Source organism: Camelus dromedarius, chromosome 5 (assembly GCF_036321535.1).
Source record: "Camelus dromedarius isolate mCamDro1 chromosome 5, mCamDro1.pat, whole genome shotgun sequence".
Lineage (NCBI taxonomy): Eukaryota > Metazoa > Chordata > Mammalia > Artiodactyla > Camelidae > Camelus > Camelus dromedarius.
In genome coordinates, this window is record NC_087440.1 from 81770702 (window position 1) to 81784464 (window position 13763).

At 46.8% G+C, this 13763-nt stretch overlaps 1 protein-coding gene across 2 annotated transcripts in view; it reads left to right on the forward strand.

Annotated features, from left to right (window-relative positions):
- The window catches only part of TDP1 (tyrosyl-DNA phosphodiesterase 1), a 75305-nt gene extending 61852 nt beyond the window's left edge, over nucleotides 1-13453 (forward strand). For both annotated transcript variants that reach the window (XM_010988267.3, XM_010988258.3), the window contains exons 17-18: nucleotides 271-379; nucleotides 6574-13453. In XM_010988267.3, the coding sequence (XP_010986569.1) occupies nucleotides 271-379; nucleotides 6574-6647 (183 nt within the window). In that variant the 3' untranslated portion in view covers nucleotides 6648-13453. The remainder of the gene's footprint in view (nucleotides 1-270; nucleotides 380-6573) is intronic.
- Nucleotides 13454-13763: the final 310 nt, after the last annotated feature.

Consider the following 13763-nt stretch of genomic DNA (forward strand, 5'->3'; position numbering starts at 1 on the left):
GGGCTATAGCATCCAAATTGTCTCTATTATATCTTTATATCCTTTATTAAACTTTTACAAACTGCTATAATTTATTTCCTGAAATTTGGACCCCTCATTTTTAGGAAAGAATAATTTGGGGTGGGGGGTTCCTAAATATATTTGACCTATCGAATATCAATAATAGCTCTGAAATAACTTGCATTTTGTTGTGCCATAAAGATATCATTGCTTCTTGAGATCTTTTTCCAGAAAACAGGATGCAATTACAGATTCCTTCTGTGTCTGCAGGGTCTGGACAGCTTCAAAGTGAAACAGAAACTCTTCTCGGGGAGCCAGGAGCCAACAGCCTCCTTTCCTGTGCCGTATGACCTCCCTCCAGAGCTGTATGGAAGTAAAGGTGAGACACGTGGAGGGAGACATGGGCATATGTACCAAAGCAGGAACACACGGGCCCAGGGGAAGCCACTGGGCTCTCAGTGGGAGCCTGGCTCCTGGAATGCTCTAGAAGCACAGGTTTGCACAGGCCCCTTCGCTGCCCTGCCACTGGAGCTCAGCTTTCAAACTGGCTGGTCTCGCAACTTCTCTGCACTCATTTTATTTTTGAGGACCCCAAAGAGCTGTTATTTACATGGGTTTTTATACCTGTTGATATTTATTATATCAGAAAGTAAAACCAATTAATTTTTCATTATTTATTAATTAGCTTTAAGATAATTATAACCATGTATATGTGTGTGTATATGTGTGTGTGTGTATATATATGTAAGTATATATATATAAATGATTATTTCCAAAGAAAGTGAGGAAGATGGCATTGTTCGCATTTTTTGCAGACCTCTTTACCATCTGGGTGAATAGCTGGATTCGCGTAGCACCTCTGTTGTGATGTCACATGTCACGTAGCCTCTGTACACTCATAAGAAAGTGACTGACAAATAATGGCTTAGTGTTATAATGAAAATAATTTTGAGTTTACAAGCATCCCTCCCATCTCCTTAAAAAGGCATCCCCCAGGCCATGCTTTGAAAACTGCTGCACTTGATAGGACTTTAAGGGCAGCGGCCAAGGACTTTTCACAGCAGAAAGTCAGTGGCAAGTCGGTGGAGGTTCTCACTGTGTTTAGAGGAAGGCGGCACCATCCACCAGCTGTCTGAAAGTCTTTGAGGCAGGTTCACACGTAACCAAATTCACACAGGAGGAGGTGTATAATCGGAGCAAGCTTATTAATTTAAACTGACAACAAATGCCGAATGTGAACGGGGAAAATGTGGGTTTTGACTGGAAAGTTTGATTGAGGTTCTCCCATTAACACTCCAAAAATCTCGGATTCCCTAATAGTGTCAGCCTTGCCCAGTGGGTCCCTTCCTTCCCTGGACAGTGGTTGGGTTCTAGCCACCTCCCCACCTTCACTTGCCCTCTGGCTTTCGTGGTGAACCAAACCTGCCGCTTCTGATGGACCCATTTATGCATCGGCACATCTGACGAAGCTCACCCCACCTCATGCCATCCTGTGCACCATCCTGCCTCCTGCAGGTGACTGTCGTGTGGAGACTGCCTTTGGGGAGACATTCTTGTTCCCTTCTTTCCAAGCCATGTGCACTTTTCTGAGTCCTCTAAATGTGTTGTATATGCACGCATATTCATTTTTTACCAGTAGAATTATATAAGTTTTATCAGAATTTCGAGGAATCTGTGACCACTCCTCCCCACCCCCAACACACACACACAGGAAACGTTGCTTTAGATCCAGGCCATGTTTATGCACCAACCCAACAGTGAATTATGTGACCTCGGGCAGCTGTTTCCTCTAGGCCTTAGTGTCATACATAGTTCACTATTGCAGAGTGACCGAGAGTGAGCTGTGAAGCACTGAGCACGGCGTCCGTCTCCGAGTTACCGTTAGCCATTGTTCCTGTTACTAAAAGTCAGGGTCAGTTATGACAGTGGGTTGATGTCACTCCTCATGACATCACGGTGAGCTGGCAGCAGGAAGAGCCTGAGGCTTGTGCAGGAGAGTCCCTAAGGGGGGGGGGGGGGGATCCGGAGACCTTCCCCTCCTTTCCGGCTTTGTGCTCACCTTTGTCTTTTCTCTCTTTCTCTGGTCTTCACGGTCCTTTCTTCTTTTTCCTTTTTTTTTTAAAACCTAAGTTCTCCTAAGTAAACGTTGGAAGTGGGGACTCACAGGCTTAACCTCCTGGGGTTTGGCCTTAGGCTTTACACCTACCACCCCCAGCCTGGAACCTTGGCTGGGACTCCACCCCCTCCCTTTAATCCTATTGTCCAGAAGACTTTGAAAGCAAGCAGGGAAGAGAGAGAGGAGTCTTAAAAATACCCTGAGGTCCCCTCAGTCCCAATAGAAAAAACATTCCTAAGAACTTAAAAGTTTACAACTGGGTAGTGGCTTAGACCGTGTAATGAAAAGAATAAACCTTTCATTTGGCCAGCATGCAGAAGTTTTCCGTTGTTTAGCTGACTTTTCTATTATTTACACATTTGCTTTGAAAGGCATACAAGTGAGACTGGAGCCTCTTTTTTTTTATTGGTACTGTTTTACCTTCCATGCTGCTTCAGTAGCACGTAGATTAATGCCAGTGATTCAGACATCACCATTTACTATAAAGCCAACATTCAGGGTTAAAAAGCATCTTACCAAGATTTGGAAAAGTTGCGTGGTTAAGAACATTGCAAAAGCACTTCGTTTGAATAAGTGATGTCCAAGCCACTGTGACGTATAAGATCTCATTCAGTAATTTTTAAATCAGGAGACTGTACGAAAAGCTTAGCAAAGAAACACTGGGCTGTGAGCAAATCCCAGTTCAGTGCAAGAGACCACCAGGCTTCCTGACACCAAGAAATTGGTCAGATAAAGCAAAAGCAAAGACTCAGCTACAGATATGCTTTGCTTTGTGCAGCGCTCACTGCTTATTCTCTCTGCGCAGTTGTGTCACAGAACCTACTGCGTGTTGTAGGTGCTTGGAATCTATCCGTGAACAAGAGAGACACAGATCCTTGCCCTCAAGTTTATATTACGCCTCATGAAAAGTTATGCTTAACCAAACCTGTAACCAGGAAAAGGGAAATAAGAATTACCTTGGTTCTAAGTCACCCAAAAAAAAAGAATTTTTAGCAAGAGACAGAAAGCATGATATAAGCAAGATTTTTATTAGTAAAGTAAAAAAACAAAAAAAACAAAAGATAGTACACTCCCAAAAATTGGGAGCGGGCCAATCCAAGAGAGGAAAAAATGGCACTGTTCCTTTGTTTTTCTTTCTTATATCCTGGCTTAGAGGCGTTTTTTTTTTTTGTGATTGGTTGATTAACGGCTCAGGTTCTTTGAGTGATCAGGCCGACAGCTCAGGTTCTTGTGCTCTGGCAAGCGCATCCTCTTTTGGGCAGGTTCTTACCCCTGAAGCACACAGAGAAACCTACTGGAGGGGGCTCAGACTGTAATGTTAATTACATTATAATGAGCATCGGGTCAAGTTAAGCTGGGTCCTTCTCTTCTGCGCAGCTGCAGCGTTTAATTTCAGCTGGCTTCTTTTGCTGGCCCTCATTTAGAGAAAGAAAAACTTTCTGGAGTCCCTTATCCTGAGTGCAGACGTACGGTTATTTTCTGGGTTGTTCCTTTCCTCTTCCTCTCCCCCTACCCAGTGCTCATTTCTATCTAACTGCCTAACAAACCCATTTTGCTAATAGGAACTGTATTTTTAAAAGAAAGCTTTTCTAAAGCACAATCACCAACATTTTAAATCACACACTATTATACCATGTATGCTACAGCCATGGGGGGCTAAGTTCTGGTGTTACAAAGAGATATGAGGTGCACCCAGTCCCTGACCACAGGGATACACAGAGAGGACCCCCGCCCCCCCACCAAGGCTGTCCCCTCTCTCTGGCCTCCTGTTGCAGCCCTAAGCTAGCCTCACCTGGACTCTCATCTTGACTTGTGTTTTATGTCCCTTCCGCTCTCCTCCCCCGGACGCCCCCCTCCATGCTGCTGCCAGGCTCATCAGATCATTCCCTCTCCTGTTTTAAGTCCTTCCATCGTGTTCCAGAAAAAAAGTCCGTCTCTCATCCCTTTAGCCTCACATGGCAAATAGATTGTGTCAAGATCGCCTTTAGAACTTGACGAGGATGCAAGTTGCCAGGCCCCAGCCCAGCTCACTGCGGGGTGGGTCCCGGAAAGATATGCCAGCAAGTCCCACATCGGCCCAGTCAGGGAACAGCCACGTGGACATGCTGGACTTCAGGGTCCAGAGGCAGGGCACGCCCACTTGTCTGTCTGCCCCGCTGGACCCTAGACTTGAGAGGCCCTTCATCTAGCAGAGTACCTGGCCTCTGACCATCACTCAGCAGGCATTTCATACACAGGCATGACTATCGTGAGGCAAGTTGTTCTCTCGTGGGACAGTTGAGGATTGACTAATCTAAGCCAGCAATTGTTAATGCTGATTTCCAGTAGTAATGGGTAGAGCACAGTGGAATCACAGCCCCCTTCTTTTCACCTCCCTGTTGGCCTTCTTTGTGGCTTTCCCCCAAGGGAGTGGAGGGCCTTCCAGCCAGCCTGGGAAAGGATCAGCCCGTGAAATGCAGACATTTTGCTCATTAATAATGCAGAGTATTGACATTTGCCAGGAGGGTGGTTACCAGGTCCTCACTTGGTCATTGTTGGCTAGTTTTGAGGGAGAGGAGTATTTATCCCTCAGTATCCTCCGGGGATTGGTTCCAGGACCTGCCTCGGATACCAAAATGCACAGATGCTCAAGTGCCATATCCACCTTCCGTATCCTCGGTTCTGTATCCACAGAATCAACCAACCACTGTATAGTATGAATTTATTGAAAAAAAATCCACATATAAGTGAACCCTCACAGTTCAAACCCAAGCTGTTCAAGGGTCCACTCTGAATGCAGTGGTGGTCTTTAAGGTACAGACTTACTGGCAAATGTCTGCATCATAGATCCTGCGCTGGTGAGGAATCTCTGATAGCTATTCATATGGCAAAGGTCGGAGTGCCCCTGCCTTGGGGATGAAGCAGAGCTGACATTACCCAGCAGAGCAGTCTTCAGGGGAAGGGGCAAATACAGGAAGTTCAGCCTCAGAAGATGGTGTTTCCAAAGGCAGAGAACGGGTGCTTTCCGAAAGCCAATGAGTAGCGAGGGAGTCAAGTGTCCAGCCCTGCCAGACCCTCACCCTTCAAGAAACAAGCAAGTAAGGCAGGCCCAGGTTTATGTTCTCTAAAAAGTGTGGTTTCATGCTTTCAGACCATCTCAAGGCCAAAGACAGGAGAACAGGGCTCTGATAGCTCGTTGCCGTCTTTGGCTTTCTTCTCCTGCGCATCCTGCTGGGTGCTGCCATTTGTGCTGGCTCTGTGATTATTCAACACAGACAACGAGGCTGGGCGGAAGGTAGCAGCAGATACCATTGCCTCCCAGCTACCATCTGCCTCTGCTCAGGAGGAGGAGAGAGCCTCCCCCAGGGGCAGTTGGCGGGGCTGAGCAGCCATGGTTGAGCAGCCGTGGTGGATGGTCCACCTCCACTGACCTGTTAAGAAGCCAGTGTACTGTCAGCCCTCAACCCTTCCGAGTTGTTTTGTTGTTTCGTATTTATCAGGGTGGTGATCTAGGGATTTAGTTGTAATCCTTGCAGTGTATTTACACCCTACTGGTGTTGCTGTGGTTCTTCTGAAACAGTTTGACTCTGGCAGTAGTGATGTGTGGTAAAAGCAATTTGTTCCAATTTTTTTCAATTCCTGAGATGTAAGTTTAAAGGAAGAAAAGCTCACGTTTATCGGGCACCTACAACATGCCAGGAACTTTCACAGACGCTCTCTTGTTTGTGCCTCACAATAATCCTGGGAGGTTGCTAGTGTAATTAACTCCCATTTCCCAGATGGGGAACCTGAGGCCAAAATCCAAAAGCCTTCCCCAGGGTGCAGAGAAGGATGAAGGCAGGATTCAACCTAGGTCCTCTTCCCGTTGTGCTGTACCGTGGCGTGTTGCCCTCTTCGACACTGGTCTGCAGTCATCATGCAGAGACCTCCATGCCTCATCAGTTACTAGCCTTAGGGTACAGAACAAAAACATTTCAGGGATGTGATACTGAACCTCTTGGTTCTGTGCGACCATGACCAGCTGAGAGCAGAAAAGTGGCCCTTGACTAGCCATTGTGACCATTGGTTTTTCCAGCTTCTTAAGAAATTAATAGCTGCCCTTGCTTAGGGTCTCTCCTTGCTGGACACTGCGCCTTGCACACTACACGGATTTCTCTCGTTTAATCCTTGTGACAGCTCCACGTTGCAGGTAGCGATAAGGACACTGAGGCTCAAGGAGGTGAAGAGACTTGTCAATGTAAGCAGCGAGCCAGCGTTCACCCCAGGCGTCAGCCTGCTCCCACGGCCACTCCCCTGTGTCTTAACATGAACCTTTCTTAGAAGCTGTTGCCCGAAAGGGCTCTCGGCTGCGGTTGGTTCAGAAAAGGCTCTTCACGATTTGTAGACTCCAGCCCATGGGTAGTTTATCCTATCAGGTGAGTGAATTTTTTGTAATCCATTTCAAGTATTATACTTATATAATATGTTTACCCCCACAGATCGGCCATGGATTTGGAACATTCCTTATATCAAAGCACCAGATACACACGGGAACATGTGGGTCCCCTCCTGAGCAAGTTAAAGCACTGTGGCGTTTAAGTGCAAGACACTGAGCCCCAGCCATTGGATGTTCTTGTTTGTACAGAACAGTCGCTTCCCTGAATGTTTTATCTGCAAAACTACAGATCTCTGTGCAGAGGTCAGTCTGTCAGACACGGATGTTGGCTGTACTTTTAATGGTCATTATTGACATTCTCACTTTAGAAAAGGTAAATATTTTCTTAATTCCCTTTTCTATGCTTTGGAGTAAAAGCTATTAAACTTCACAATGTTTAAAGAATATACAGACATGAAATTACCCTCCTAGTGATGTGGACTCTCACGCTGGGGTCCGGCCGACTGAGTTGTGCCCCGTCAAGTAAAGTGCCCTTCATTCAGCTGAAACTTTTCAGAGCAGGACTGCGGCCTCTTTCAGCAGCCCTCTGTCAGGTTGCTGGACGGGAGTCGCATGTGTCGCTGAGGCTGGCATGGCTCCCCAGGTGCCATGAACTGTGTTGACCGTCGTCACCCTGTACTTCCCACGATGTCCGCCCCCCCGGCCCCGGGCTGGCTGCCTCGCAGCTTACAGATGGACCTCTCCTCGCCCATCCCACACAGTGGACGAGTGTCTCTTCCAGTCCCACAGATTTCCAGAAAGGACAGCTCACAGAATCACACAAAGTATGATCACACAAAGCACGCAAGTATTTTACTTCGAAGAGACCCTGAAAGGTGAACTCGCTTGGTGCCTTCAATCCACAAGTGAGGGAACTGAGCAGTTTAGGGGAGTTTAGGGATGTCCCCGAGGTCCCGGCTGCCGGGTCAGAGCTACGCGTGTCTTCCTGCTTTGTGTCCGTGTGCCCGGGTTCCCCTCAGGTAGTGTCCGGCCTCCTCGTTTTCCTCTGTGTGAGGCTCATTTCTAGTTTGTCATCAGCTTCTTGTTATAATTTAGAATAGAGTTGAATGTTAATTTTGAAAGATTTTTTTTTTTAAATACTGTTTTTCACGCTGTTCCTCAGAGGCCAAATGCTCACGTCGGGAAGCTGCCGGGGTGGGGAGGGTACTGGCGGGGGCGCTTCTGTGACGGGGGCTGGGGGTGCCGGGCTGAGGGCCGTCCTCCCTTCTTCCTCCGTCAGAGAAGCCCTGCAGCATCTGTTTTACATTTTGGGTTCCGTAAAAGATATTATCTGGGTGGTTTGTTTGGAAGGTGTTTTGTTTTGCATTGTTTAAAAAAAAGAAAAGTTAAAAAGACACTGGATTCATTTAACCAGTTCATTCCACAGGAAAGAAAAGTGAAGCTTAAGCCTTTCTGGACCCTGCCTTCTACTTCAGGAACGTTTGAACCCTACATCAGATGAGCCCAGCAGCCCTGGAAGGCAACAGGGAGGGCGTCCTGAGCTGGCAGGAGAGGCCGACATAGCGGTGCAGCTGGCAGTCTGAGCTGGGTGTCCACAGGACTGTGGCCAAGGACCTCAGATTCTCACCGGCACGGCGGTCCCATCCTGGATGGGGGCAGGGGCAGCACAAGCCCTGAGACAACATCACAGCTGCCATGGGGGGTTGGGTGGCTCTGAGGGGCAGGACCCAGAAAGCCTGGGCTGCTCGGGACCCAGCCAGTCAGGATGCCAGGGGCAGATGGAAGGCTGACGGGCTGGGGTACATCGCTCTTCTGACCCACATGACTGCAAAGTGGGTTGGAGCTCAAAGCTGGAGTCAGGCTGCCCGGCTTTGAACCCCAGCTTTCCACCCCTTCTCTGTGCCTCTGCTGTAGGATGAGGTGGTGGTAATTATCCCTGTTGCAGAGGGTCACTGAGCGGGTTGGGTGAGCTGGGACATGCACGTGCTTGGAGGTGTCCTGCACAGGAGTTGCTACTGCAGCTGTCACCCTGGACTCTGCATTGGAATAGGAAGGAAACCTGGACTCAAACAGTAAAGTGCTTGTCCAAGGTCACACTTCTAGACTCTCACCCAGATTTGAACCCAGGTCTGGCAGCATCCAGGCTCTGTTCTGTACTTCCCGGGCAGTGTGGTGGACAGTGTCTGAGGAGATGGACCACTTTTCCCCCAACCCACTGTGGACAGATACTTTTGTAGAACACAGGAGCAGGTGCTTGGATATCAGGGCACTGACAAATCGCTAAGGAAGTTTCTAAATGCTGACTTTTACTTCCTGTACTTAACACAGACTGGCCTGGTCCATAGCCGCACCTGGAGTGGCACTCTAGACCCAGCAGGGACCCAGACGGCCCCTCTGGAAGCAGAGACAAGTTCTGTAGGATGGGCTGGGTGTGTTCCGTAAGGAGAAGTTCACGGTCAAGGGATGTGCAGGTGGGTGTCCAGGCCCAACCCCGGAAAGCAGCCTCCTGTGCCCCTTGCCCTGGGCAGCATGGGCTCAGGGAGGCAGGGCTGGGCCAGGCCAGCATAGGTGGGGTCAGTACCACGAGCTTTCTGGGCACAGTCAATGGCACACGTGGAAAATACAGTAACGCCCCAGGAGTAATCGACACGGGAACACGGAAAACAAGCGGTCCTGCCCTGTCTGGCCCTGTGTGCCCCCTTTTTCCCGCCTCCTCCTACCCTTTCAAATCTCATGGAAACACTTATCCAGTTACTTTATACCTGCTGAGGGAAACCTCCACATAGAGGAATCCAGCCTCTTGCTTCTTTGTAAACTGCCGAGATAGGAGACTTGTCATCTTTGTGAGGAGTTTCTCTGCATGTGGCTGAAAGGAACTGCTGCCTGTTTTTCTTAAGTTATCTTATTTTGAAATCTTACCTAACATCCTCTTGCAAAGATGGATGCGTAGGCAAAAGACTTAATGAGATTTTCACATTATATGATACATTTCAACAGGATATTCTGAATACTTGAGTGGTTAAGAGAACCCCCCCAATTTTTTGAGACAAAGTCTGTCAACCTGGACTTAAAAGAAGTCACATGCCATTTTGGCAGGAGGACTCCGTGTCCCCCTCATGCTCCACATTATTCCCTGATGAAGAGAGGAAGGGTCTGCCATGAGCTTTTTGGTGTGAGGGAGAAAGATGGGATTTTTAAATTATGTTTTTTATCATCATACTCCTGGGAAAAGATTCCTGGTTTAACGTAGTTAATAGAAATCAACCTTAAAGTCCACTGATTTGGTGGGCTGGATTTTTCTTCATAATAATAGTAATAGCTAATAATTTCCTGGGGGTTCTTCCTAAGTTTTGACACCTGTGTTTAAGTGCTTTCCGTTTAATTCTTGTATCAGCTTTCTCTCAAATAACATAAAGTTCCACAGTGAGCAACAGGAGCCCAGCTTCATTGTCCTGGGTTCTTGTGTAGAAGTTAAATAGTTGTTCTTAATAGAAATTAGTATCACATGACTTTTCAAATGAGTGGTTTCTGCATCGGATTCCATATGCTTAAAATAAGGATTTTAGATTTGATTTTGTCACAACTTTTTTTCTCCCATAAAATTAAGATTTCGCTTTCTAAGAAAACACCACCAGTTTACAGATGCGGAAACTAAGATTATTTGTCCAAAGGGGCACACAGCTGGCAAATGGCAGAGTTGGGATTTGCACCTGGGCGATACTGCCGTGAGGAACCAGGCGGCAGATGTGGCACGTGTCCCCAGCTCCAGCCAAGGGGCAGGCCTCATACATGATCTGTAACTGGAGCTACAAAACTGGGTGCACTTTCATCCACTGTAACAGTGTGTGGTTGGCGTGACAACCAGATAGCAGTGCGTGAAATCAGCCACTGAATGCCACGTGAGTGTGCAGGACCGAGCCAGTCATCAAAGCCAGAACCTGACAGTGGAGCCGGTTCCTTCCAAGTAAGAACATCGAGGGCTGAAAACTTTGCCACGTTAAGTATGTTCTGTTAAGTTCTCTGAAACCTGGCGTTTGCGTTGACGCACCAGATCTAAAGCACAGAGAGAAGGGATTAGGCCAAACATCAGAAGAGAAGGCAGCCTAGAGGATGCTGCAGAGGGGAGGGAAAGAGGCAGCCCAGGAAGTGGGGTGCAGGGATGTGTTGAAACGAGGGCACCTCATACATTTAAGGAGGGGTGGTGAGCAGTGATGGGGCCAAAGCATTGCAAGTCTGCGTGCAGTCTGTATTCCAGTTTTTACAGGGTTTCAAGCAAGTGTCTCAATGCGGAATCCAATTGCTGTGTATAAATTACACTCCAGTCCCTTTAGGTCTACCAGAAGCTCTATTGAAACTGCAGTCTGGTGTTAATTGGTTGAAGGCGTTTGGCTCAGTTTTCCCTGTTCTCTTTGTAGCAAGGGTTTTGGAGAGCCCAGTGGCAGTGGCCAGTTCTCTCAGTACCCACAGAAGGTCAGAAGAGAAGGGCAAAGAAGAAATTGCATCCATAGGGAATTTATGGTTTATGATCACAGGTAACTTTATATACATCATGGGGCAGGTTATACCTAATTTTATGAAGAGGGGAAAATAAGGTTCAAGGTCACAGAACTAGCGTGTGTCCCTTTGTGGCCCCAAGGACACAGATAATGCCACTCTGTGACCTGAGTGGCCGTGTTCACAGATTCTTTAGAAATTAACATGTCAGCTGAATGCTGATTTTGTTTTCTTCAGATAGTTGACATTACTAAAATTTAAAAGCTTATAAATTTAATGATACTTTATCAATATTTTTATGAAAGAATGCATTAGTCAGGATGCTTTTATAGTTACAGAAACCGGATTATTTAGGCTTAAGCGATGGCAGAGACTTTAACATAAGTCCAGCAAATGCTGGAGCTAGAGTATCATGATGTAACCGAGTCCACCTCCACGGCTCAGCTCTGCTTTCCGGAATACGGACGTCATTCGCAAGCAAGCCGTCTCCACGGGGAGGCTGAAATTCCCACTCTCTCACACCCTTCCCCCCAGCTCCAGGGTACTATATCATGTCCAGCTAGTCATTCCAGAAAAAAGAAGATACCTTCCCAGCAGCTCCTGCCAAAGTCCCCTGACACATCTGGTCGGGTTGAGTCACGTGATGCAGGCACTCCAGACCACTGACTGTCCCTGCTGAGGACAGGGGCCGGTGCAGAGTTCTCCAAAGGCAGGTGGAAAATGCCTGAGGTCTACCCCAGAGCAAGAAGTTCACTGGGTGAAGTATTAATACTGTGCCAGTGGAACTTTTTGTGCCTCATTCTTAAATAATGTGAGTATGCAGATTTTATTTAAAAGCAAAAGGAAACCAAGAAGAGAATGTTAAAATCCAAGTTTCTTGGAAAAGCTGCATATAAAAGTGGACCCTAAGAACTTAAGTGTTCTAGAGCAGTGATTTTTCAAACTTCGGATCACAACCCTTTAGTGACTCATGAATCAATTTAGGGTGTCATGACCAGCAATTTTTTTAACATTTTTCTATTGAGTTATAGTCATTTTACAATGTTGTGTCAAATACCAGTGTAGAGCACAATCATGACCAGCAATTGTAAATGAAATATAGTAGAAAATGTATATAGCACAAAGTAAGGTTATTTCCATTTCAGTGTCTATGAGTGGGTTCAGGGTTACAATCTAACCCTGTTGGCTAGTTCACCTCCTCTGAAAGAAGACAGGTGGTCACGTGGGTGATGGCCTGAGGTCTGATCAAATCCTGAGAAGTGACTCACTCAGGATTCATTAGAACTGTCTCATCCCACCTCTGCTCCCTCCACCCTGTGAGACCTTAGGCAAGTCATGTGATGTCTCTGAGCCTTCATTTTCTCATCTGTTTAAGTGGGGCTCATACCTATCCTTCCTGCCTCATGGAATTCTAAGAATCACATGAAACGGTGCCCTTAAGCACTGACAAGAACTCCCTAAATATAAATCATAATGATTCTTGTTAAATGCTGGAACTAGCAGTCTCTCCTTGGGGCACTTAGAGAATGGTTATTCAAGGATAAAAATAAAACTCGTGCCTTCTGAAAAATTAGCTACTTCTCACAAATATTGCTTCCAAACTGCTAAAAGCAGGTTGTTTCTGAAAGATGGTGGTAGACTGAAGAGTCCTGGCTGCAGCAGGGTGGCTGGCCCTCTGGATTCCACAGGTAGGGGGCTCTGTTCACGGGGAAGTCTCCCCCTCCCCCGCCCCACTCCCAGGCTCTCAGACACGCCCTGAACATCTGCAGAGCTGCCCCACTGCCTTCCTGCTCCAAGAGCACTGGATCTACCAGGCTGGCTGCCTCTGGGAAAGAGGGGTCCTCGCAGAGGCTGAGTGGGACTGAGGTGGGTGGGGGAGTCCATGTTCATGTGAACCCCACCAGTGAGTTGATGCTTCAGCCCTGGTAGGAGGTCCATTTTACAGATGAAGAAACTGAGGCTCAAAGAGGTCTCTGAACTGCCCAAGTTTGCATTCTTGACAGAGTGAGCTCCTGGCTTCCTGAATTCCTCTGATCCCACAAGTTGGACTCAAGAAATGAGCATCTTTAATTGTGCTTGGATTGGCAGAAGCTGGTTTTCAAGAGGGGAATGATCCATCTGAGCTCAATGAGCTACTTAACACCCTCTAGAAATAACCTGTAAACACTTCTCAAGAGCCCAGGAGTGCTGACTCCACTTTTCCATCCCCTTCTCTGGCATTCCAGGACACATTTGGCACCCCTTGGCCTCTAATTCCTCTTGGAGTGGCACTCTGGCTCCTGCTCAAAGCAGAACCGGGTGGCCTTAAAAATAAGTGCAGGTGTGGGGAGAGGGGATTGGCTCCATCGACTTTTGGGGTTGATGGAAATGTTCCTATCATGATTGGAGGCATTGGTTACACTTTACAAACCACCTGAATTATACACCAAATTGGTCATTTTTATTGTATGTAAACTATAGCTCAATAAAGCTTTTAAAAATTCAAAGAATGTACATGTTCAGATACATGTGTTGTATGTGAAATTCTACATCAAAAGAAAAAAAACTGGTTGAACTCTAGTTCAACACAAGTATTTAGGGCAAGTGTACTGATGTCTGCAATTTATTCTGAAATGCTTTTAAATGAGGTGTATTAAAGGATGAGTAGATATATGATAAAGCAAGCATAGGAAAATTTAATTGTACAATCTAGGTTGCGACTCAAATTCTTTCTGGTGTATGTTTGAAAATGTCATTATCCAATATTGTAGAGGAAACCAAATAACTTCAGGTTTCTGGCAGGGCCAAATAGCTCCTATT